At 43.9% G+C, this 25737-nt stretch overlaps 1 protein-coding gene across 1 annotated transcript in view; it reads left to right on the plus strand.

Moving 5' to 3' along the window:
- Positions 1-21242, plus strand: part of si:ch211-180f4.1 (leucine-rich repeat neuronal protein 1) — a 34157-nt gene extending 12915 nt beyond the window's left edge. Inside the window, exons 8-12 of the mRNA XM_034171863.1 lie at positions 400-823; positions 9548-9674; positions 9866-10005; positions 10132-10290; positions 20653-21242. Of these exons, the coding sequence (XP_034027754.1) occupies positions 400-823; positions 9548-9674; positions 9866-10005; positions 10132-10290; positions 20653-21168 (1366 nt within the window). The 3' untranslated portion in view covers positions 21169-21242. The remainder of the gene's footprint in view (positions 1-399; positions 824-9547; positions 9675-9865; positions 10006-10131; positions 10291-20652) is intronic.
- The last annotated feature ends 4495 nt before the right edge of the window (positions 21243-25737 follow it).

A 25737-nucleotide genomic window follows, 5' to 3' on the forward strand; every position in this document is an offset into this window, starting at 1 on the left:
CTCATCTCCTGTGGCTCTCTTTTTTCTTCCCTCCTCACCTTTTCTCACCGCTCCATTCTTCCTTTCATCTTCTCCAATCTCCTCATTTTGTTTCCTCTTCTCCTTTGCTCACTTTTCATGTGCTTCCTCACATTCTGCTTTTGTCCCATCTCCTCAACTCCCTTCTTTCCTCCTCTCTGCCCACTTTTGCTTGTTTCCTTCTTACAATCACTCACAATCCTTCTGCTCTCGTTTCCTTCACTCCTTACTTCTTCACATCCCCTATCATTTCCTACTTTCCTCTCATCATTTTATTTCCTTCTCTCCCTTTATTCTTACCCATTCCCTTGTTTTCTCTTTTCCTTCCCTCTGCAATTTGTCTCCTCTCTTCATGCCATGGTCCATCTCATGTCTCCTCAGTGACCTGACCTCCCTGCGGACTCTCCTCCTCCATAACGACCAGCTCCGCCTCCTCTCCAGGGACCTCCTCTCCTCCCTCCCCTCTCTGGAGGAACTCTCTTTGCACTCCAACCCGCTGCGATGTGACTGTCTCGCCTCTTGGGGGCTGTATCTTGGCAACCAATCACATCTCAAGCTGCTGGAGTCCTCCAGCACGGTTTGCTCCGCCCCACCGCCACTCATTGGGCGTGAGCTGCAGGAGGTGGTGGCACTGGGCTGGGTCAGGAACAGTGGAGGCGGAGCCAACAGCTGCTTCCCTCACATCTCTCCTCACGCCTTCCCACAAACAATCAACGTCAGCGATGGACAGCCAATCAGGCTGGAGTGCTGGGCCGATGCTGACCCCGCCCCCCAGTTTTACTGGGTGATGCCAAGTGGAGACAAGGTGGGCGTGACCGCAGTTATAGCTTAGCCAATAGAGTTCAGCATTGAAAGTGTTTTTACATATTGTGAGAACTTTAATGGTCGCACGCCCTCAGTACAAACATCGTTGTCACTGACACGCCCCTTTCTTCCGCTACACCGCACATAAATCAACAAAAAAAAAACATCATGTCATCAGGGAAAACACACAGTTTCACAGTTGCAATACCGTGGATGGCCACTAGAATAATCAGGTTATGGTACTGGATCCGGTTGACTTAATCCAGATTTTACAGATGCCTAAATGATAGAACAGTTTGGACTAAATCAGTTTCAGTCCTGAAGAATTTGATGCTGCCGAGATTTCAGTTGATGTAAACAAATTAAAGAAGCTACAGTGCTAGCTAGATAATGCTGTAAAATAAATAAAAACTATAAACTGCTCTAAAACAGACAAATAAATACGGTTTATTATGTAAGATAGCCTAGCCTAGCCCAAATGCTAACGGCTACAGTGTTAGCTAACTTCTTCAGCTAACGTTGAGTTTATTTGCAACCAGATATTCTTCTATTCACTGGATAATGCCAATAAGTTAGAGAACTTATTGACAGTGGTGAGCACAGATAACCATAAAATTAACTTTCATAACAGATAATCAGATAACTGAGAAGTTATCTTTTATAAAGCTAAACCGATAAACCACCCAAAAATGTATCGGAAGTTACAGATAACCAATAAATTCCAGTATTGTCTCTATTGTCGAAGGCAGCACTGGCTTTTGATAGTCTGGCATTCACCTCGTCGTCAATGACAATGTTTCTGGAGAGCGTGCTGCTGAGATAGGTGAATTTGTTCACCGCATTCAGCCTTTGCCCGCTGATGCTAATGTTTGGATCAATGTACGGCTTGCCTGGAGCTGGCTGATGCATCATTTTTGTCTTCTTCGTGTTGACTGTCAGGCCGAAGTTGTTGTAGGCATCAGAGAACTTGTCCATGCAAAGCTGCATGGCGGCTTCCGAGGCAGTGTTGAGGGCACAGTCATCAGCAAACAGGAATTCATTAATGGTGTCTGTCGAAACCTTGGTTTTTGCTTGAAGCCTCCTGAGGTTGAAAACTGATCCATCTGTTCGGTACCTGATGCCGATGCATCAGTCAGCATGGCTGAGAACATAAGGCTGGACAGGGTGGGAGCAAGCACACAGCCCTGTTTCACTCTGTTGGAGACTAGGAAGGGTTCAGAGATGTCGCCGTTGTCTTGGACTCTGGCCAGCATTCCATCCTGGAATTGTCGGACGATGGCGATGAACTTTCTTGGGCATCCGTACTTTGCCATGATTCTACAAAGGCCCTCTCTACTAACAGTGTCAAAGGCCTTGGTCAGATCGACATAGATGGAGTACAGGTCGGTGTTTTGCTCTTGACATTTCTCCTGGAGCTGTCTGACAGCAAACACCATATCAGTAGTTCCACGTTCTTTCCGGAAACCGTACTGGCTTTCAGCTAGTAGACCTTGTTCAAGGTGCGCCATGAGATGATTCAGCAGAACTCTGGCCAGAGTCTTGCCTGTGATTGAAAGCAGGGAGATTCCACGGTGGTTGTCACAGGCCTGACGGTTTCTTTTCTGCTTGTAAAGGTGTACGATGGACGCATCTTTGAAGTGTTGTGGGACCGTCTCATGTTGCCATATGAGCTGGAAGAGCCGATAAAGTTTTTCCATCAGTGCCGCACCTCCTTCCTTGTAGACTTCAGCTGGAATGGCATCTGAGCCAGGTGCTTTGCCACTGGATAGTAGACGTATTGCTTTTTGAGTCTCTTCCAAGGTGGTTAAGGCGTCCAGCGTTTCATCGATGGGAACTTGGGGTAGCTGATCGATGGCGTCATTGTTGATGGCAGAAGGGCGATTCAGGACGCTGTTGAAATGTTCGGCCCATCTCTCATGTTTGGGCCATGTTCCTCAGTGCGGCCCATGTTCCTCAGTGCGTCTTTCTTCGCAGTCGACTTGGGATCATTGATATGCGCTCTGTAGGCATGGCGCCTTTCCTCTGACAGCTGCTGGATTTCTGTGCAGTTTTCATCAAACCAATCCTTATGCTTCCTAGCACTTGGTCCTAGACACTCCACTGCTGTGGCATACACCGTCTCGCGAAGCGTGGCCCACGCTGCCTCCACATCACCATCTATCAAGGCGGGCTTCCAGGGTGTCGACAAGTGACTTTTTGATGTCGAGGACCTTCAGCTTGTTGATGTTCAAGCATTTGAGTGCTTTTATTCCCTATGGGTGTTTCTTGGGCTGGACACGAAGTTTGAACTTGGAGACAATGAGGTGGTGGTCTGTCCAGCACTCTGCGCCGCACATGGCCTTTGTGACCCGCACATCATACCTGTCCCTCTTCCTGACGATGACAAAATTGATGACATGCCAGTGTTTAGAGTGCGGGTGCATCCATGATGTCCTGTTGTGGGTAGGGAGGTGGAAGATGGTGTTTGTGATCAGGAGGTCGTGCTCTGTGCATGTCTGGAGGAGTAGGAGACCGTTGCTGTTACAACTTCCAGTCCCATGCTCCCCAGTCATGCCTTCCCAGGTGGTGCTGTTACAACCAATTCTTGCGTTAAAATCGCCAAGAATGATGAGCTTGTTGTTGTTTGGGACAGTGGTGATTACAGTGTTCAGATCTTCATAGAACTTGTCCTTGGTCTCATCTGGGTTGGTCATGGTCGGAGCATAGTAGCTGACCAAGGTGGCAAATTTGTGTCCTTGGAGCAAAGGGAGTCGCAACGTCATCATGCAATCGTTCATACCTTTCAGTGGACCAGCCAACTTGCCAGCAAGATATGACTTTATTACAAAGCCAACTCCGGCTTTCCTTTTCTCCTCAGGTCCTCGCCCACTCCAGAAGAAGGTGTAACCAGCTCCTCTTTTTCAGAGTTCACCTTCTCCAGCAAATCTGGTCTCACTTAGGGCAGCAATATCGATGCTGTATCTAGCAAGTTCACTTGCAATGAGTGCTGTGCGTCTGTGAGGTCTGTCAGAATTGTCCCTGTCGAGGAGTGTGCGATAGTGATACTAATACTAATACTGATATTAATACTGATAGAATAACTCCATTAATGTCAATTCTGTCATTTGTACAAAGTTAAAATATAACATATATCTTTTAATGTTGAATAACGTACTAATTCTGAAGTTTTGTAACAAACACAGACAGATCGCAAAGGATTCTGGGTAAAATGTGCCTCCGCTAACACTGATTGGTTGACTCATTCATTATGTAAACCAACACGTTAATGTGAGGTGTGTCGTGTGTTGGTGTTTACAGATAAATGTGCTTTTGTAAAATATTGCATTTTTTTATTTGTAAAAAAGGCATTTTCCAAAAAAAAAAAAAAAAGCCAAGTTGTAATTAGATAACCGTCTGATATAACCGGTGTCAAAAATAAATAGAACACTGCCATGATCTACTGGTGCCAGACATTCAGTACTTAAGATGGGTTTACATTGTGCAAGTTTTGGCCCTTTTTCAGCTGATTTTTCATTTGTGCGAGAATTTTTTTAATTTTTTTATTTTCAGGTTAATCGCGCGTCCTGCATTGTTTAGTATACATGGAGTAACGAGCTCCGCTTAACATCTCACGACCACCTCCTGATCGGCAATCGTATGGTCAGATGAAAATCAAACCTGTTTGATATTCTGGTCGGCCATCGTGAGGGTATCCCGCTGCTGAATCGCTACAAGCGTCCAACCTCTTGCACTGTGCCTGTGCAAACACCGCAGACCTGTCTTGTAATTTTTTTTTTAACTTTGATGTCTCCCATTGAGAGTTTTTGTAAAAAAATAAGAAATGTAAATTAAGTTTAAAAAACTTCTGTTTACGTTTTGCTTCTGGAAAGATGAGTCCGACGTGCGGTTTTTGAATGTACAATGTGTGTGAGAACATAAATCGGGCGCTCTGAACTTTTACACCGTGTGGTTCTGTCATCCAGTTTGAGCTGGAACCGAGTACAGTGATTGAAAATATTGTGCCGTGTCTGCCCAGCTTCAGGGCGAATACTGCCATGAACACTTGTCAGAGTTGTTCAGAGTTGGACCTGAAAAGAACAACTCAGTTAACACAGAAAATAATCATGCAGGAGACACTGAATTTCTTTTTCCTGATCAGGAGAGAGCAAACGAGCATGACCCTCCGCCAACAACCATCTCGTCCGCTCTGAAGGGTCCCGCCCATCTTCCTCTCATATTTATTGAAATACAGTTACATACAAGCATATGGGGCGACAGTATCACAAAACAAGAAAAAGACACAGAGTCTGGTCTCACGTCGATATGAAAACTGTTATGGCTTTAAGCCTTCAGTCTCCTAGCCTTCTCATAACAATGTTCAGCCCTGAACTAGTGTGCTGGTCACATCGCTTTTCCCTCAAGGCTGACCTGTTAATTAAAGACGTACATCTGCGCTTAGCAAAAACATAGCTTTAGCAAAACAGTCTGCACATTCACTAAGCCAAAGATCATCTGTTCATTTTCCCGTGTGAGCAGTTTTAATGATTACTTAAACAGTGTATATGATTGCTTTGACAATGAGTGATTAATTAAAAGAATAATGGAACATGAACTCTCACACATGCATATATGTATATATGAAAATAGAGAACAGAATCAAAGACAAGATGAAAGACAGTACATCAAAGTAAAGGCATTAAAAATCAAAGTAAAGACATTAATATTTGATAATCATATTGCTGATATATAGAAAACCCTGTCAACACTACTGGCCAGTAGATGGCAGTAGAGACCGTGAAAACTTGCCAAAACAAAATACCAGATAATCCGTGTCTGCTACATTTAAGATGCGTGGAATTTAATAAACACAAAAACAATAACAACGTCTATAAACCCAGAGAATACGAGGGCTGTCAATAAAGTAAGGGTCCTTTTTATTTTTTTCAAAAACTACATGGATTTCATTCATATGTTTTTACGTCAGACATGCCTGAACCCTCATGCGCATGCGTGAGTTTTTCCACGCCTGTCGGTGACGTCATTCGCCTGTGAGCACTCCTTGTGGGAGGAGTCGTCCAGCCCCTCGTCGGAATTCCTTTGTCTGAGAAGTTGCTGAGAGACTGGCGCGTTGTTTGATCAAAATTTTTTCTAAACCTGTGAGACACATCGAAGTGGACACGGTTCGAAAAATTAAGTTGGTTTTCAGTGAAAATTTTAACGGCTGATGAGAGATTTTGAGGTGATTCTGTCGCTTTAAGGACTTCCCACGGTGCGAGACGTCGCTCAGCGCTCTCAGCCGCCGTCGTCAGCCTGTTCAAGCTGAAAACCTCCACATTTCAGGCTCTATTGATCCAGGACGTCGTGAGAGAACAGAGAAGTTTCAGAAGAAGTCGGTTTCAGCATTGTATCCGGATATTCCACTGTTAAAGGAGATTTTTTTAATGAAAGACGTGCGGACGGATCCGCGCGTCGGGACGCAGCCGACGCGGTGCGGCGGCACAGGAAAAACACCTCTGTTTGATAACCATTTGTAAAATCCAGGTGGCTTTTGATGGCTTTCAGTGGAGTGAGTATATGAGAAATTGTTTAACAGGCAGGACATGTTCCAACTTGTCCTTAAGGCTTTCAACAGAGGTGTTTTTCCTGTGGCGGAGCGTCGCGGCGGCTGCGTCCCGACGCGCGGACCCGTCCGCACGTCTTTCATTAAAAAAATCTCCTTTAACAGTGGAATATCCGGATAAAATGCTGAAACCGACTTCTTCTGAAACTTCTCTGTTCTCTCACGACGCCCTGGATCAATAGAACCTGAAATGTGGAGGTTTTCAGCTTGAACAGGCTGACGATGGCGGCTGAGAGCGCTGAGCGACGTCTCGCACTGTGGGAAGTCCTTAAAGCGACAGAATCACCTCAAAATCTCTCATCAGCCGTTAAAATTTTCACTGAAAACCAGCTTAATTTTTCGAACCGTGTCCACTTCGATGTGTCTCACAGGTTTAGAAAAAATTTTGATCAAACAACGCGCCAGTCTCTCAGCAACTTCTCAGACAAAGGAATTCCGACGAGGGGCTGGACGACTCCTCCCACAAGGAGTGCTCACAGGCGAATGACGTCACCGACAGGCGTGGAAAAACTCACGCATGTGCACGAGGGTTCAAGCATGTCTGACGTAAAAACATATGAATGAAATCCATATAGTTTTTGAAAAAAATAAAAAGGACCGTTACTTTATTGACAGCCCTCGTATATTCACAAGAGTTTTAGGCACTAGAGTTTAATGCCGTTGTCCGTGGAGCCTGATCAGAGTGTCTGAAATGCATTTCTCCTGTTGTGAATGTATTGAGATTACCCTATCCATGTCCACACTAAAACCTTAAAAATTAGCGCATTACTTTAAAACTAAAACATATATCTGATATTTTCACTTTATAAAACTTCAGACGTGACGTTAATTTAAATAACTTGTCTGAAATTAGTTTAGTTAAAATTTTAAGCATAAGTTAAAAATGTATGCCTCTGGATGACTTGGCTGATATTGCCCGCGTATCAGTATGGGGTTAAAAGAAATTAGTTTTTTTTTTTTTTTTTTTTTTGGTGGCCAGTTCTCCTGCAGAGGATAGAGCAGTTTCTTTTAGAAGCAGCTCTCCTTTGTTTGCAGAGGGTAGAACTACACATCTGCTATGAAACATTTAACAGGTAGGTGCTCAACTGATTTTAAATTTTATAAATGTTTGTAGCTGTTCAGCTTTGTTTTCCACGTTAACGGTCTAAAAATTATTGGACAAAAATTTTATCAGAAGATAATTAGTCCGATAACAGTTTTTAAACTTATCTGAAAAGATAATCCGATAATGAAAACATTATCTTCGATGGTTATTGGATTATCGGAACTGTGCCCACCACTGCTTATTGATTAGTTTAACCTGATAATTAGTTATAGATGAAGTTGCTTTTTTACTAAACTTAGTCGACTTTAAATTAATTCATAAACTTCAATCAATCAATTCAATCAATCAATTTTATTTATATAGCGCCAAATCACAACAAACAGTTGCCCCAAGGCGCTTTATATTGTAAGGCAAGGCCATACAATAATTACATAAAAACCCCAACGGTCAAAACGACCCCCTGTGAGCAAGCACTTGGCGACAGTGGGAAGGAAAAACTCCCTTTTAACAGGAAGAAACCTCCAGCAGAATCAGGCTCAGGGAGGGGCAGTCTTCTGCTGGGACTGGTTGGGGCTCAGGGAGAGAACCAGGAAAAAGACATGCTGTGGAGGGGAGCAGAGATCAATCACTAATGATTAAATGCAGAGTGGTGCATACAGAGCAAAAAGAGAAAGAAACACTCAGTGCATCATGGGAACCCCCCAGCAGTCTAAGTCTATAGCAGCATAACTAAGGGATGGTTCAGGGTCACCTGATCCAGCCCTATCTATAAGCTTTAGCAAAAAGGAAAGTTTTAAGCCTAATCTTAAAAGTAGAGAGGGTGTCTGTCTCCCTGATCTGAATTGGGAGCTGGTTCCACAAGAGAGGAGCCTGAAAGCTGAAGGCTCTGCCTCCCATTCTACTCCTACAAACCCTAGGAACTACAAGTAAGCCTGCAGTCTGAGAGCGAAGCGCTCTATTGGGGTGATATGGTACTATGAGGTCCCTAAGATAAGATGGGACCTGATTATTCAAAACCTTATAAGTAAGAAGAAGAATTTTAAATTCTATTCTAGAATTAACAGGAAGCCAATGAAGAGAGGCCAATATGGGTGAGATATGCTCTCTCTTCTCTGGAAATGTCTCCACATAATTTGAGCATAAAGGAATTTATCAGATTTTTCTTCTCAACGGTTTTTATTCAAGGAACTTTTTGAAAATCCTGATTTAAAGTAAACTACAGGAACATATTCCTGTGTAGGAAACGTCACATTTTACTCTGTGACATTTGTATTGCTACACACACACACACACACACACACACACACACACACACACACACACACACACACACACACACACACACACACACACACACACACAATAATTATTTCAGAGTTGTTTTGCCACCCAGGTTAAATCCTAAAACAGGAGGTTGTGGGCTCACTTCCATCAAATTTTCTAAAAACTAATATTATATTTTGAGAACAAAAAATTAATTTTTCTGTAACAGGTGAGTGAAACGATGAAATTCAACTCCTCCACTGGTAATTTTCTGAAAAAGTCTCCAAGGTTTTAAGTCTGATGGCAAAGTAAGAATTTTGAAAAATGAACTAATGATCAAAAATGTAATATTTGATGGAAACAAAACTTCAGATGTATCATACAAATGCGGTTTGTTCATTGTTTGAATCATTTTTTGAAAATATTAACGTATGTGTTGATATAAATCATCCTTTGCATGATTTTACCTTTTACCCGCTCTTTACTTTCATTACTGCATAATAATTTCCTCAAGGGAATGGTAAATGGACTGCATTTATATAGCGCTTTTGCCATCTGCATCAGGCACTCAAAGCACTTTACAGTTATGCCTCACATTCACCCCGATGTCAGGGTGCTGCCATACAAGGTGCTCACTACACACCGGGAGCAATAGGGGATTAAAGGCCTTGTCCAAGGGCCCTTAGTGATTTTCCAGTCAGGTGGGGATTTGAACCCATGATCTTCTTGACTCAAGCCCAACACTAACACCTTAACCACTAGACCATCACCCTCTCCATCAACCCAGACCATCAACTCTTCTTTTGCTTCCTGGTCAGGTGAGCGCCGAAGCCATGGCTGCACCAATCATTTCAGAGCAGGGGCGTGGCTTGAGCTGGACCCGGAGGCATCATGTCTTAGCACCTGGCACTCTGGTGATCGAACACATGGCGCTCTCAGATGCAGGTTAGTCTCATTTAGCAGGCGCTGCGATGCTCAAAGGCACTTCAGAAGTTCTTTGGTTTTGATCCTGTGAACCTTTAGTAATGTGATCAATGCTGTTCAGTTAAGTGGGCGGGGCTAGAAGCTGGTCACTTCCTGCTGTAATGTCTGTGATGTCATCAGACTGTGAGGTCACTAATCGCAGCCTCCTGCAGGTGTGTACACCTGCGTGGCATGGAACGTGGAGGGAGCCGACACAAAGAGCGTCTCAGTGTCTGTGGACTCTCAGGAGGCGTGGCCAAGTGGGAGGAGCTGGGCAGAGCTGTGGAACGCCTCGCTGGTGGTGCTGGCAAAGGTACATCAAAAACACGGTTCTGTTTTCATGAGAGACCTGTGCGACGAATTGGTTCTGACTGGAACAGAAACCGCCTGTCGCTGCAGAGTCCGTCAGACAGTGAGGAGTTCTGGTGTTTGTGTGTAGGTGGTGCGTGCGCACTCCGTTGTGCTGGAGTGGAAACTTTACCATGGCAGAGGAGTGCCACCTGTGGGTCAGAACCAGCCGGACACGCCTGTTCTGCCATCACAGTGGACCAGCGCCACCGTGCACATCGACAACCCTCAGATCAGCTACACGGCCAAGGTAGACACGCCCACAAATAACAGACACGCCCACAAGAATTAGAGGTGCCCTGTGGTGGCTCCAGATATTTTTTTCTGCAGGTGTTGTGGGGATGCCTGGCATTTTTATGAGGGCGCAAAGGGCTCATGTGTGACAACGGCTTTCTACTACACCTCTGTCACATTCACGGGCATGCGTACACATAACCACATAATGATCTGCGACAGTCACTAACGACATACAGTATGAACAAAATCACACAGACAAATCCAGGCTACTGTTCAATACAAATATTCACAGACCTACATGTAGCCTATAGCCTCATGAGAAAAATGCTAACGGCAGGCAGAGAGAAAAAAATCTTTTCCCTCCCACTGATGTCTTCATAACAGCACAATGCACCTGTTGTTGTGGTTAAGAGCAAAAGCATCAATGATTTGGTTGCTGTCCAGAGGCCGTGTTCTCTGAGGGGTAATTACCAGGAGTTACACCAGGTCACTGGTTTGTCTGTGCCTTCTGCTGTTCCTCAGGTAGTTCTTTAGGCCACACAGACTTCACTTCTTTCCAATTCCACTCGTGGATATTTGGGCAGCAAAAACTGAACCATTTCAGCACCTTGAAACTACACTCACTGCAGTACGATGTCATCATGACATTGTTGAACTTGATGTCATTGAACGTCACGTTACACTTATTTTGTGTAAAACAATCAGTTCTGCTGATGAATGTTTATTTTCTTTTATCAGTGAAATATTTATCTCATCACATAAACCTGAAAATGTCTAAAGTGTCTTACTGTGGAAAACTGAAAAGATGATGCCATCACCCTGCCTCTGGAACATGTTGTTACCAGTCTAATTTAGCATATTTTTTTTCTTCTTGTTGTTGGTGGGACAAAGTGCCGGTGTCGACAACCAAACGGTCCCCCCTAAAAATCGGTCTGCCCTACCTTCGTGGGCGTCAACACCAGCACCCTCCAGCTCAGTCTGAGAAACTCACCCAGAGCAAACAAACACTGAGGGACTTCTTTTAAAAAAACTTAAAAAACCCCTTAACAAGTAACTTCCATCATAACGAATTAACGCTTTTCCAGACGTCATCTTCCAAAACAAGGCTGTCATGTGCAGAACAGTTTTCATCTGTGATGATGAATCCAGGCAACAGGTCAGATTAAAAGACTTTATCTATTTTTGTAGAAGCGTTACAGCGCTACATACAGGCCTGGCATACGTATGACAGTATTTTCACACGGTTTCACTGGATCTGTGAGAATGGAGATATTTGTTGAATGGAACACTTTTTGAAAATTAGAAAAAAAGATTGTATAGCAGAAGTTCAGTGTCAGTGTAGACGAGGCCTTAAAAACATGGGATGAAATTAAATTAAAATAATAAATGAGGAATTATTTTCTTGGAGGTGCTATGACTAATCTGGGAGGGGGAGCTGTAGTGCACCCAAGCCCCCCGGCACCACCCATGGAGACGCCCACAAGAAGCAGACAAACCCACAAGGATTAGAGACGTCCACAAGAAATAGACACCCCCACCAATAACAGACATGCCCATCAATGACAGACACACCCACCAATGGCAGACACACCCACCGGTGACAGACATGCCCACCAATAAATGGCACGCCCACCAATAACAGACATGCCCATCAATGACAGACACGCCCACCAATGACAGACACATCCACTGGTGACAGACATACCCACCAATAAATGGCACCCCCACCAATAACAGATACACCCATCAATGACAGACACGCCCACAGTCTCTTCCTGCTTGGGTGGAAATGATTCTACAGCTTCATTCTGTCAGAAGGTTTGATGGTCTTCTCAGTAGCGTAAAGCAACATCCCCCCCCCCACACACACACAGAGCAGTGGTTTTCACACGGCCTTTAAATCACGACTTCTTGCTTGTGTCTTAAAATTGGGTCTAAAATTGACACTGTGTGTTTAAACTATGTAATTTTTGAAACACTCACATGCACCTTTATAGAGGCAGGTCCCCCCCCCCACACACACACACTCCTCCAGTAAGTAAAGATGTGGAATGAAGAAATTACAGTTGTGCTTCAGTATTGCTTTGACTGTACAAACTGGGATGTGTTTAGAACTGCAGTTTTCAGAGCGACGGTTCTGTAGACATGGACAAATATGCCTCTGTGGTTATCAGCTACAACGGCACATGCATAGAGAAAAAACCCCAAACACAACCAAAAACACTGGGTAAACTGTGGTGTAAAGCCGTGGTCACAACCCGCCATACTTGCACGTGCGTGCAGTCTACTTGCAAAAACGTGGGCTAAATTTGGAGATCCGTACGTCGTAAGTACTGCTTCAGTACGAATTTAGGAGGACGCAGACACACACAGACACGCCATAGAGGTTTTAGTGCATGCAGAACTTTCGCTGCGGTCAGGCTGCGGATTCACCAACAGTACAGATGACGCACGTTGTGAGTACTGCCTCAAAGCAGCACATTTTCATTCAATTACTATTGAATTAACCAAATCCGTACGTAGGCAGTACGGATTACGGCACTCACCACATACTATGGAGGCTGACAGACTTGCATGCACAACGCAGCTTCTCACTTGAACTTGGACTTTATTTCCAAACATCAGCAACACACACTCCACAGCTTCAGTCTGTTAACTAGCTGTAACTTTTCGAGGCAAGTAAACACTCGTACAACTGACCGCTGCAGGCTGGACATGCTCATGCATCGCCGACGCCGAAAAACACCTGCCGCTCCGGTCCCGCTCATAAAAAAGAAAAGCGACCCCACACACACACTGCTTTATTGTCAACTCTCTTTATCGTTACACTCCTAGAGACATGCGTTGAACGTACTCCCTCCCTCCTCTTGCTACTGCCTCCATACGTTTTCACAAAAACGTAGTGGCCGTGGCATCCGCAGAAAACGTACGGCGAAAAAAAAACGCACGGTGGGTTGTGACCGGGGCTTAAGAGCTAAGCTATGTGCACGCTTGGATGCATTCGTCTCTATAGAAAGGCCAGATATGACCTGAGCAGAGCCTTCAGAGAGGCCAAGAGTCAATACAGACTGAATGTGGAGGGTCTGTACTCCACCCCTGACCCTCAACGCATGTGGGAAGAACTCCAACATCTAGCCAAGCCACACTGCCAGATGAGCTGAACGAGTTCCACACTCGCTTTGAGGCTCAAGATACTGATCAGCAGACGTGCGCAGGGTTCTGAGCAAAACAAATCCATGGAAAGCAGCTGGTCCAGATAACACCCCTGGCCTCACACTCAGGGTTTGCTCATCAGAGCTAGCTGATGTGTTTGCTGACATATTCAGTCTGTCCCTTGCACAAACCTCTGTACCCACCTGTTTTAAGTCCACTACCATAGTGTCCGTCCCTCCCCAAGAGACACACTGTTTAAATGGCTGTTGTCCCGTAGTGCTCAGTCCAATCATAATGAAGTGCTTTGAAAGGATAGTCAGGACCCCCATTAAAAAGACCATCCCAGAAACTGTAGACTCCCTACAGTTTCCATATTGTCAGAACCAGTTCACTGATGACGTAGTTAACACCGCTATCCACACAGCCCTCACGCACTTGGAGGGCAGGAGCAGGGACACATATGTCAGAATGCTGTTCATCGACTGCAGCTCAGCATTCACCACAGTTATCCCCCGCAAACTCACAGATAAGCTCTTCCCACTCGGACTGACATCCTTCCTCTGTAACTGGGTGCTGAATTTTGTAACAGGCAGACCCCAGTCAGTTAAAGTTCATAACTGCACATCCAGCATAAGAAATGTGAGCAGAGGGACACCCCAGGGCTGTGTGCTGAGCCCCCTGCTCTACACACTCTTCACGTATGACTGTGGAGCTTCCCAGAACAACATCAGCATCATTAAATTTGCGGGTGACACTACAGTCATCAGTCTGATCACTGGTGGTGACGAGACAGCATACAGAAGAGAGGTGACAGATCTGGTAGCCTGGTATCGCAACAATAATCTTTACAGACAAGACCAAAGAGATGGTCAATGATCCAAGGAGGAGCGGGGAGCTGCACACACCAACTGTACATTGATGAGACAGAGGTGGAGAGTATGAAGACCTTCAAATTCCTCAGCACACCTCACATTAGTGATGATCTCACCTGGTCTTACCTGGTCTCACCTGACCCTTGTAGAGAAGGTCTTCTCTACAAGGGTCAAGACAGAAGTCAGACTACCAGAGCAAGAATTTTAGCTGAGGAAGCTTCTGCGATTTGAAGCAAAACGTTTTCGCGTCAAGCAACCCAGTCCAGTCGAAGATTCAAGCTTCTCTACTATGGAAACCACCTGGACAACTAAGAGCCTTCACAGAAACATAGTCCAGCGAGCTGTCCCACAATGCCAAAATAGCAGCGATGTCACTCCAACGAGAGCGCCACGCTGAGCAGTGTGTAGATTTGGTGGAAATGTAGAGCTGGACATCGTCATCATAACAGTGAAAATGAAGACCATGCTGATGTATGATTTTATCGAGGGGAAGCATGTAAAGGATTAAAAGGAGGGAACCCAGCACCGAGCCCTGGGGGACCCCTTGGGAGGAGGTGCAGTTATTGATGCTGATGAATTGTCTGTTAGTGAGATAAGACCATAACCAGGTAAGTGCAGTGTGGGTAATGTTAAGGGTAGTTTCGAGGTGGGAAAGAAGAATGGTGTGATTAACAGTGTCGAAAGCTGTGGTGAGGTTGAGGAGGACAAGAATGCTGAGTTTACCAGAGTCTGAGGAAAGGAGCAGGTCATTGGAGACTTTGAGAAGGACTGTTTCAGTACTGTGTTGGGAGGAAAACCCAGAATGTAAATGAGGTGGGCTTTGAATTAAATAATAAGAATAATTGTGAATTATTTGATTGGTTCATGAAATGATCTGACTAAAACAGAAACATAAGACAGAAATGACACGTGTAGAGTGTTGACTACTTACAGAAGAGCATTCACCAGATTAAAAAAAAAAGACACCTTATCTCGTAATTATGAGATCAGGAAAGGTGCCACATTGACCACTGCTTCACCCAGAACCACGTACTGCACATCCAGAACCATGTACTGCACATTCAGAACCATGTATTGCACACCCAGAACCACATACTGCACATCCAGAACCATGTACTGCACATAAAATGTCTTTATACAATTCCACTGCTTCCAATCCCTCAGTAAAGACAAGCGTGAGAATTCCTGAGTCAAAAAATACCTACCTACCTACTCACCAACCTACCAAACGCCTTCCCTGCCTGCCTACCAGACTTTTTCCCTACCTACCTACCAAACATCTTCCCTGCCTACCTACCTACCTACCTACCTACCTACCTACCTACCTACCTACCTACCTACCTACCTACCAAACTTCTTCCCTGCCTGCCTACCTACCAAACCTCTTCCCTCCCTACCTACCTACCTACCTACCTACCTACCTACCTACCTACCTACCTACCTACCTACCTACCTACCCACCTACCAAACTTCTTCCCTACCTACCTTTCTACTTACCTACCTACCTACCATACATCTTCCCTACTTACCTACCTACCTACCAGATTTCTTCCCTGCCTACCTACCTACCTATTTTCAATTTTCAATTTTTTTCAATTTATTTTCATTTATATAGCACCAAATCACAACAGAGTTGCCTCAAAGCGCTTCACACAGGTAAGGTCTAACTTTACCAACCCACAGAGCAACAGTGGTAAGGAAAAAACTCCCTCTGAAGAAGAAACCTCAAGCAGACCAGACTCAAAGGGGTGACCCTCTGCTTGGACCATGCTACAAACATAAATTACAGAACAATTCACGGACGAATATACAAGAAATGCTGTTAGCGCACAGGACAGGAGGATCGCCAACATGAATACAACTCCCATCTCTGGATGGAGCTGCACCTTAAACAGAGAAAAAACAGAATCAGGCATCAGAAAGACAAAAAAATACTGTATAATTTGCCAGCATTAAACAACAAGAAAAACAGAGAAATACTAAGGTGATCGCCGGCCACTAGCTCTAAACTTCATTAAAAGTACTGTGAGTACTATAAAGTGAATCGAACAAGGAACCCGACGCTACAAAGTGTTTGTTAAAACAGTCCAACATCTCTGCTTTATCGGAAATTTTGTGTGTCTGTTACAATACAAAATGGGAGCTCAGCGCATTTATTAGTTTGATTAATAGATTTGTCTTCCAAAACTTCATTGGGTTTTGAAGGTTTTGTGCCGTTTGAGTGAGGAAGTGATCTGCTTTAGCATTTCTAATGGCAACTGTACACTGTAAAATATAATAAGTTGACTTTACTTAAAAAAAATATGCAAAGTCGTTGCCTTAAAAAAAGTAATTTATGTTAACTTAGATACATTAGATTTGATTAGCTATTTTTTTGTTAGTTCTCTGTACTCAAATTAACTTAAATAAATTATATTCTAGGAACTTATTCATTTTGAGTTTGCAGTACTCAAATAAACTTAAAAACCTAGATTATAGTAACTTGTTTATTTTGAGTTTACACTAGTCAAATAAATTAGATTACAGTAACTTATTTACTGTGAGCATCCAGTACACAAATGACAGTGTAATTCTCTTTAGTTTTGTTCATCCTTCATATTCAGGTCAATTTAATTTTCTTGAAGCTACAGCTAACCACTAACTTTTAGTATTGACTCCGGTACACTGTCAGCTACACAAGCCATTTTTGCGTTTAAGCACCGCTGACACATCTGAGGAAAAACAAAGGCAATCACAAATCCAACACAAACAATGAGTCACTGCTTCTGTCTTTGAGCGCTCTGCCCACTGCTGTAAGGACAAGTCCCTTACTTTCAACATGGAACAGTACTGGCGTGTCACATAGGACATTAAAAGCAAAGCAGTTTTGACTTATGGTTTTGATTTATAAACCAAACTAATTACAGACAGTTTATCATCAATGAGTGAAAAACAGGTTGGAGAGAGCACTGGTGGTCCAAACATGGGCTCACCGTGGACATGTGTGGGCGGGAATGCGCAAAGTAAGTGAGGCAGATCTGCACATGTCTGAAAGAATGCCTCAAAGGACACTGGATATGAAAAATTATTTTTTCTAATTTGTCTTAAATGGGAAACATCAAGTAAAGCAGGTCTTCCAGTCTCAAAGTATTACTTACTTATTAAAATGAGTGTTCATAACAGGTTGATGAAAACTGAGTTTGGTTCACTTATCATACTTAATTCATTTGTATGTTAGCATTTACAGTGTACATGAATTCCGTAATTGTCTGAACTTGAGCCAGTCCTTCTCAGTGTTTGTTTTCCTGGCTTCAGCCCAAGCCAGATTACGATCATGTAACAGACTGGATAAATTAGGTGTGAACCAAGGATTGTTTCGTCCTTTCACTCTAAACTTTTTAAAAGGTGCGAGCTTATTAACAATACTGTTAAAACCATCATAAAAATACTTCCAGGCATTTTCAGCATCAGCAATCAAATAAATCCTATCCCAATCAAAACTGTACAAATTGTGGTAGAAACTCTGCTCTGAAAAATGTTTCATATCACGCTTTATGATAATGCGAGGCTTTGTTTTAGGTATTTTTATATCTCTTGCAATTGCAATGACACAGTTAGTCAAAACTAAGTCAATTAAGGTAGATTTTTCTGGATTTTTGGAGTTTGGTCTTGTTGGACTGCCAACAATTTGAGAAAGATTCAGTGCATCACAGTGGGCTTTAAACTCATGGTATAATGGTTGCAACCAGTTCAGATTAAAATCCCCAGCAACAACAATTTCATTGAATTTCAGCTCTGACAAAAGCTGTATTAAACTTCTTCCCTACCTACCTGTCCACCTACCTACCTACCTACCACACGTCTTCCCTACCTACCTACCTACCTACCAAATGTCTTCCTTACCTACCTACCTACCTACCTACCCACCCACCTACCAAACCTCTTCCCTACCTACCTACCTACCTACAGTAAGGAAAATAAGTATTTGAACACCCTGCGATTTTGCAAGTTCTCCCACTTAGAAATCATGGAGGGGTCTGAAATTTTCATCTTAGGTGCATGTCCACTGTGAGAGACATAATCCAAAAAAAAAAAAAAAATCCGGAAATCACGATGTATGATTTCTTAATAATTTATTTGCCTGTTACTGCTGCAAATAAGTATTTCAACACCTGCCAATCAGCAGAAATTCTGGCCCTCGACCTGTTAGTCCCCCTCTAAAAAGTCCACCTCCACTCCACTTATTATTCCAAATTAGAAGCACCTATTTGAGGTCGTTAGCTGCATAAAGACACCTGTCCACCCCACACAATCAGTAAGACTCCAACTACTAACATGGCTAAGACCAAAGAGCTGTCCAAAGACACCAGAGACAAAATTGTAGACCTCCACAAGGCTGGAAAGGGCTATGGGGCAATTGCAAAGCAGCTTGGTGAAAAAGATCAACTGTTGGAGCAATTATTAGAAAATGGAAGAAGCTAAACATGACTGTCAATCTCCCTCGGACTGGGGCTCCATGCAAGATCCCACCTTGTGGCGTATCAATGAGCCTAAGAAAGGTGAGGAATCAGCCCAGAACTGCTTGGGAGGAGCTGGTCAGTGACCTGAAGAGAGCTGGCACCACTGTTTCCAAGGTTACTGTGGGTAATACACTAAGACATCATGGGTTAAAATCATGCATGGCATGGAAGGTTCCCCTGCTTAAATCAGCACACGTCCAGGCCCATCTTAAGTTTGCCCATGACCATTTGGATGATCCAGAGAAGTCATGGGAGAAAGTTATGTGGTCAGATGAGCTCAAAATATATCTTTTTGGTCTTAATTCCACTCGCCATGTTTGGAGGAAGAAGAATGCTGAGTACCATCCCAAAAACACCATCCCTACTGTGAGGCATGGGGGTGGAAGCATCATGCTTTGGGGATGTTTTTCTGCACATGGGACAGGACAACTGTGAGGCAACTGAGAGGATGACCGTGGCCATGTATTGCGATATTTTGGGGAACAACCTCCTTCCCTCAGTTAGAGCATTGAAGATGGGTCATGGATGGGTCTTCCATCATGACAATGACCCGAAGCACACAGTCAGGATAACCAAGGAGTGGCTCCGTAAGAAGCATATCAAGGTTCTGGAGTGGCCTAGCCAGTCTCCAGACCTAAACCCAATAGAAAATGTTTGGAGGGAGCTCAAACTCCGTGTTTCTCAGCGACAGCCCAGTAACCTGGCTGATCTAGAGAAGATCTGTGTGGAGGAATGGGCCAAAATTGTTGTGAAAGTGTAGGAACACGGACCCACAACAGGGGGCGTAACTGAACGGGCAATGGTTAAGCCAAAACAGTAACAATTTAATGTTATGACGTGCACAACGGAGTACAGACAATAACAGGTTTGGAAATACAGTCAATTATACGTTGAGTGACGTGTGGGCAGGCTCGAAGATAGGAGACGTCCGTCCAGAAACGAGCCGGATCCCACACGGCTTCCACCGCCAACGGATCTGAAGAACACCGGAACCGCCTATAACACACTCGTGCAGCTCCTGTTTAACCACTTATCTGGTTGGGGTGTGAGGCGAAGCCGTCGCTATTAACACCAAACGCCAATCCAGCAGACAAGGAAACACCACAGGAAAACGGCTGCAAAAGAGATCAGACTATGACTCAGTTTTAAATTCAGCAAAGAAATTACCTCTATGGTAGCTGATTTCTCGGCGGGGAGGTGGAGTTGCAGTCCGGCCTTTATGGTGATGGTGATGAGTCGTGGATGAGTGACAGCTGGTGCTGATGATGAGTGACAGCTGTCACTCCCGGTTGCTCCGACGCCCTCTCGTGCTTGAAGCCCGCACTTCAAGCAGGTCGCCATCTGGTGGTGGTGTGCCAGCAGTACCTCCTCTTCAGCGGCCCACACAACAAAAATCCCTGCTGCAGTGTGTGCAAACCTGGTGAAAAACTACAGGAAACGTTTGACCTCTGTAATTGCAAACAAAGGCTACTGTACCAAATATTAACATTGATTTTCACAGGTGTTGAAATACTTATTTGCAGCAGTAACATACGAATAAATTATTAAAAATAATACATTATGATTTCCGGATTTTTTTTTAGATTATGTCTCTCACAGTGGACATGCACCTAAGATGAAAATTTCAGACCCCTCCATGATTTCTAAATGGGAGAACTTGCAAAATCACAGGGTGTTCAATACTTATTTTCCTCTCTGTACCTACCTACCAAACCTCTTCCCTACCTACATATCTATCTCGCTACCAAACGTCTTCCCTACCTACCTGCCTCTCTGTCTACCTACCTACATAACAAAGCTCTCTCTCTCTCTCTCTCTCTCTCTCTCTGTCTTTCTCTGTCTGTTTCTCAGGTTCCAGTTGACGTACAGGAGTATAATCTCACTCACCTCCTTCCAGCCACGGAGTACCACGTCTGTCTCACTGTCTCCTCGTCTCCACCTCCTCCCGCCTCCTCACCCAGTCTCCCTTCTCCCTCCTCCTCCTCCTCCCCTGCCCATACCGCCTGCCTGAACGTCACCACCAAGGAGGCAAGTTTCTCGGTGGAGCTGGTGGCATCACGGCACAGCAGCGTGGTATTGGCGGCCATCATGGGCTCCATGTTTGCTTTGTCCATCATGGCGCTGCTGGTGATCTACATGGGCCGGCGGGTGAAGCAGCATAAGTCCTGTGGCCATTCACTGAAGACGTACATGCAGCATGCCACGTCCATCCCGCTGAACAAACTCTATCCTCCTCTGATTACACTGTGGGAGAGCGAGGCTGAGAAGGACAAGGAGGACAAGGATGAGGATGATAGGGTGGGTGGTGCTCGAGGGCATGAGGCACCAGGGAGCCAAATCGACACCACAAAGACGTACATGTGGTAGCTGGAGGGTAGGGGCCAGTTTAACACAGATTTATGTGGGACGTTTTTGGAAACAGGAAGTGGCTGAAGACACGGAATGAATGAACGAATGAGTTTGATGTAAATGCGGACGCTTCTCCAACTCAAAATTCAACGCGATGCCAGCGTAAAGAGCGTAAACATAAAATCATAAACGGCTCATTAACGGACTCATTTTTAAAACCTGCGAATTTTATAAAAATCACAAAACAAAATGCGGCGGCAGCCAGAGGTTCTGAGATCTCGTCTGTGTCCACGTTAGTCACTGTTTCCTGCACTTTAAAACTGGATTACATTACACGTTAGTGCACGTTATTGTGACCGCTGAGCGTGCACGCCACGGATACATGCGGCATCACGCCAGCTTTACAGAACAGTCATGTGACTGGACATGTCCCAGTCTAGAGAGATGACTTGAGCGAATCATTTGTCTCGTTAGTCTTAACGATGGACGCATTCGTCAGAGGGACACTTTTTAATCCAAACTTTCTAAACATTGAGAAAATCAAAGTCTCTGATTCTAAAATGTTCATAAACAAAAGTGACACAAAAACAAACGACAGAACAAACATGTTAAATATATGGGGACGTAGCCGCTGGCGACTCATCCAGAGTTCGAGTTTTTGGGCTAAAATAGAAAAAAAACAAAACAAACAACAACAAAAATAAACCAACAACAACAAACTGTTTATCAAAAGTTTCCTTTTGTTACTATGCAACACTCCAGAGTTTGAGTTGAGTCGTCATGACAACAGGTTTGATGGACAGCAACAGAATGACAATGAAATGCTTTTGAGTCCAAACCAGAAGACATCAGTTTCCCAAACTGTGGCTCCTTTTCTTCCAGCAGATGAACTTTGACCTTTAACTCCAGCTGATGTGAGAATTGCTTTAGAGGTCATCTATCTGTCCTTCTCTCTCTTTTGGTCTTTCCTAACTCACTCTTTCACTGCACTGTTAAAATCAAAAAATTGTAACGTAGTTCACGTGATGATCCTGAAAGCAGCAAAGCAGCAGTCTGGAATCTTACACTTTAAATCTTTTCACAGCAGCAATTAAAGGTCCTGGATTCACGTCTTCTATATCCACAAAAACCTGAAACGTCATGTTGTGCAAAATCAATTTGTATTCTGAGGCTTTGGAAAAGCCGGGTTGTGTACTCTGGGCAATACAGTGATGAGTTCATGTCCTCATAGCCTTCATTTCATTAACATCAACAACTGTCATCAACTCGCCACATTAAAGGTTAGCTAATGAGGACAAACGGGTTAAGATTTGGTTAACTGTCGTCAACCAGGTCAATTATAACAACAAAAACAAACATGTTTGCTTATACAATGACCCGTAGTCTGATTTGCCACCCGCTGAATACTGCTCCCTGCTGGTGCTTGCTACATGGAATAATCATATTATCACATTATGGTGGAATGTTTCTGTGTAGGCTCTCAATTGTCCAGGTGGTTTCCATAGTAGAGAAGGTTGAATCTTCGACTGGACTGGGTTGCTTGACGTGAGGACGTTTCGCTTCAAATCACAGAAGTTTCCTCAGCTAAAATTCTTGCTCTGGTAGTCTGACTTCTGTCTTGACTCTTGTAGAGAAGAATAAACAGAGCCACAAAAGCTGGAGTTTTAAACCTAACCAGACCCCTCCTCCCGAGAGGCCGACTGCTATAGGCTAGTGACTAAACAATAGCTGTAATTAGCACCTATTGTGCTCTAGTTAGCACTCTCCTAATGACAGGACGGAAGCCTGAGTACCACACTGGTTTAAAGTAAACTGGGATTTTGTGAGTCCAATATCAAGTTCACACATGAGGATGCCAGAAACAACCATTTAGCCTTCTTGGACTGCCCTCACAGTATGTGGGTACCCACGTTGGTCCCTGGACAAAGTGCAGAAGTCCCAGAAAACAAAGAGACCAGATAGACAGGAGACGGAGACAAGAAGAACAAGAAGAACAGAGGATCTTCAGACAGCACAAAATCCCAGTTTACTTTAAACCAGTCAACACCTTGAGACAGAAATTAGTTCACCCTAAGGACAGGATCCCTAGTTACAAACAGAGCAATGTAGTGTATCATATCAGATGTCAGGAAAACTGTAATGAACACTACATATGTGAGATGAAGCAACTTTTACACAAGAAGCTATACCAGCACTGCAGAGAGGTCGCCAGTGGACCTCAGTCTGCAGTTCATCTCCACCTGAAAGACACTAACCACATGTTTGAGGACAAGGAAGTTAAAATCTTAGCCAGAGAGAAGAAATGGTTTGAGAGAGGTGTCAAGGAAGCATTCTTTGTAAAACAGTTGAAACCCAGCCTTAACCGCGGAGCAGGTCTCAGACATGCTTTGTCCCCTGTTTACAATGTGGTACTCAGGTCAAAGCAGTTTCAGTCTTTTGTTCATGGTAATGAGTCATTCACGTCATCAGGAGAGAGTCATCAAGGGAGCCATCAGGGGAGGCTTCCGTCCTGTCATTAGGAGAGTGCTAACTAGAGCACAATAGGTGCTAATTACAGCTATTGTTTAGTCACTAGCCTATAGCAGTCTGCCTCTTGGTAGGTGGGGTCTGGTTAGGTTAAAAAACTCCAGCTTTTGTTGGCTTCTGGTTTATTCTTCTCTACAAGAGTCAAGACAGAAGTCAGACTACCAGAGCAAGAATTTTAGCTGAGGAAGCTTCTGTGATTTGAAGCGAAACGTCCTCACGTCAAGCAATCCAGTCCAGTCGAAGATTCAAGCTTCTCTATTATGGTGGAAATTAGGAGCAGGAGTGGTTGAAGTTACATGTAGCTTTAAATGATCTGGTCAGTTTTTTTTTCAAATCCAAGATCTGCGTCTGATGTCCACCAATGCTGATGTCTGATGTTCACCAAAATTTTAGGTCTAAAGACTAGGTCTGATGGCCACAAAGGCATGCTCTGATAGACACGAAAGCCTCTGTCTGGTGTCCACCAGAGACTAGATCTGATGACTACAAAGCTGAGGTGTCATGACTGCAAAACTGTGGTCTGATGGCCACCAAAGCATGTGTCTGATATCCACCAAAGACTAGGTCTGATGTCCACCAAAGTCTAGGTCTTGTGTTCACCAAATTCTAGGTCTTATGTCCATCAAAGACTAGGTCTGAAGTCCACCAAAGGTAAGGTCTTATGTTTACCAAAGCCTACGTCTGGTGTTTACCAAAGACTTAGTCTGATGGCCACCAAAGATTTGATATGATTGCCACAATGCTGAGGTCTGATGGGCACTAAAGCTCAGGTCTGGTGTCCACCAAAGACTAGGTCTGATGGCCACCAAGGATTTGGTCTGATGGCCACCAAAGTCTTGGTCTGATAGCCACAATGCTGAGGTTTGATCGCCACTAAAGCTGAGGTCTGTTGTCCACCAAAGACTAGGTCTGGTGTCCACCAAACACTTGGTCTGATGGTCACCAAAGACTTGGTCTGATGGCCACTAAAGACTAGATCTGTTGTCCACCAAAGACTAGGTCTGGTGTCCACCAAACACTTGGTCTGATGGTCACCAAAGACTTGGTCTGATGGCCACTAAAGACTAGATCTGGTGTCCACCAAAGACTAGGTGTGGTGTCCACTACAGTCTAGATCTGGTGTCCACCAAAGACTAGGTGTGGTGTCCACTATAGTCTAGATCTGGTGTCCACCAAAGATGAGGTCTGGTGTCCGCTAAACACTTGGTCTGATGGCCACCAAAGATTTGACTGGTACTTACAACATATTACGTTTATCTGTGTTTGTGGTTTCATGTAAAATAATTTGGAATATTAATAATTTGTGCCACAGACTCTACATCTGGACTGCTGTCATGTGAGACACACCCACGTGTACTCACTGAGACACGCCCACTGTTTGATAGGCAGACAGGTCTTACAGACTTTGAAGATGTTTAACGTTAAACCGCGAGTTAAATAAAAATGGACTGAGAGCAATACGACCCCTTTAACTTCACACATTCAAACAAACGTGGTAAACATTCTTCTGACTGACGGACCTGCAAACATCTGAATACAGAACCTTTAATCCTCCACAGACTTCACTTTACTCACCTTCATCAGCACAGCAGGAATGCAGCATTATTATTATTATTATTTATTATTATTATTATTGTTGTTGTGCCACGTTTGCATTTGTTCTGCATCAGGAATGAACGCAGTGGTTCTGAACCTGGATCCAAACTGCTTCAGTTTAATTTGAAACAGTAATGATTTGAAACCTGAGCTTCATATTGATATTTAAAATATATTTGAACAAAAGAGTGTTAATATAGACACATACCCCAAACAAACAAACAAACAAACAAACAAACCAAGGCCTCCACCAAGCTTAACAGTAGTTGACTTTCTTGCATTTTTACATGTTTATTTAGAAACATGTTTTTGACACCATTACCATCAGATGTATATTAACAGATCCCGTTTGTGGTCTAAATTAGAATCTATGTTGAGTTAAACTCCACTGCGTCTTTGTGGTTGGTTTCAGTATTTACATTGTCTAAGTCACAATAAACTGGTTTCTAGAAATTTATAAAAACA

This window comes from Thalassophryne amazonica, chromosome 6, assembly GCF_902500255.1.
Source record: "Thalassophryne amazonica chromosome 6, fThaAma1.1, whole genome shotgun sequence".
Lineage (NCBI taxonomy): Eukaryota > Metazoa > Chordata > Actinopteri > Batrachoidiformes > Batrachoididae > Thalassophryne > Thalassophryne amazonica.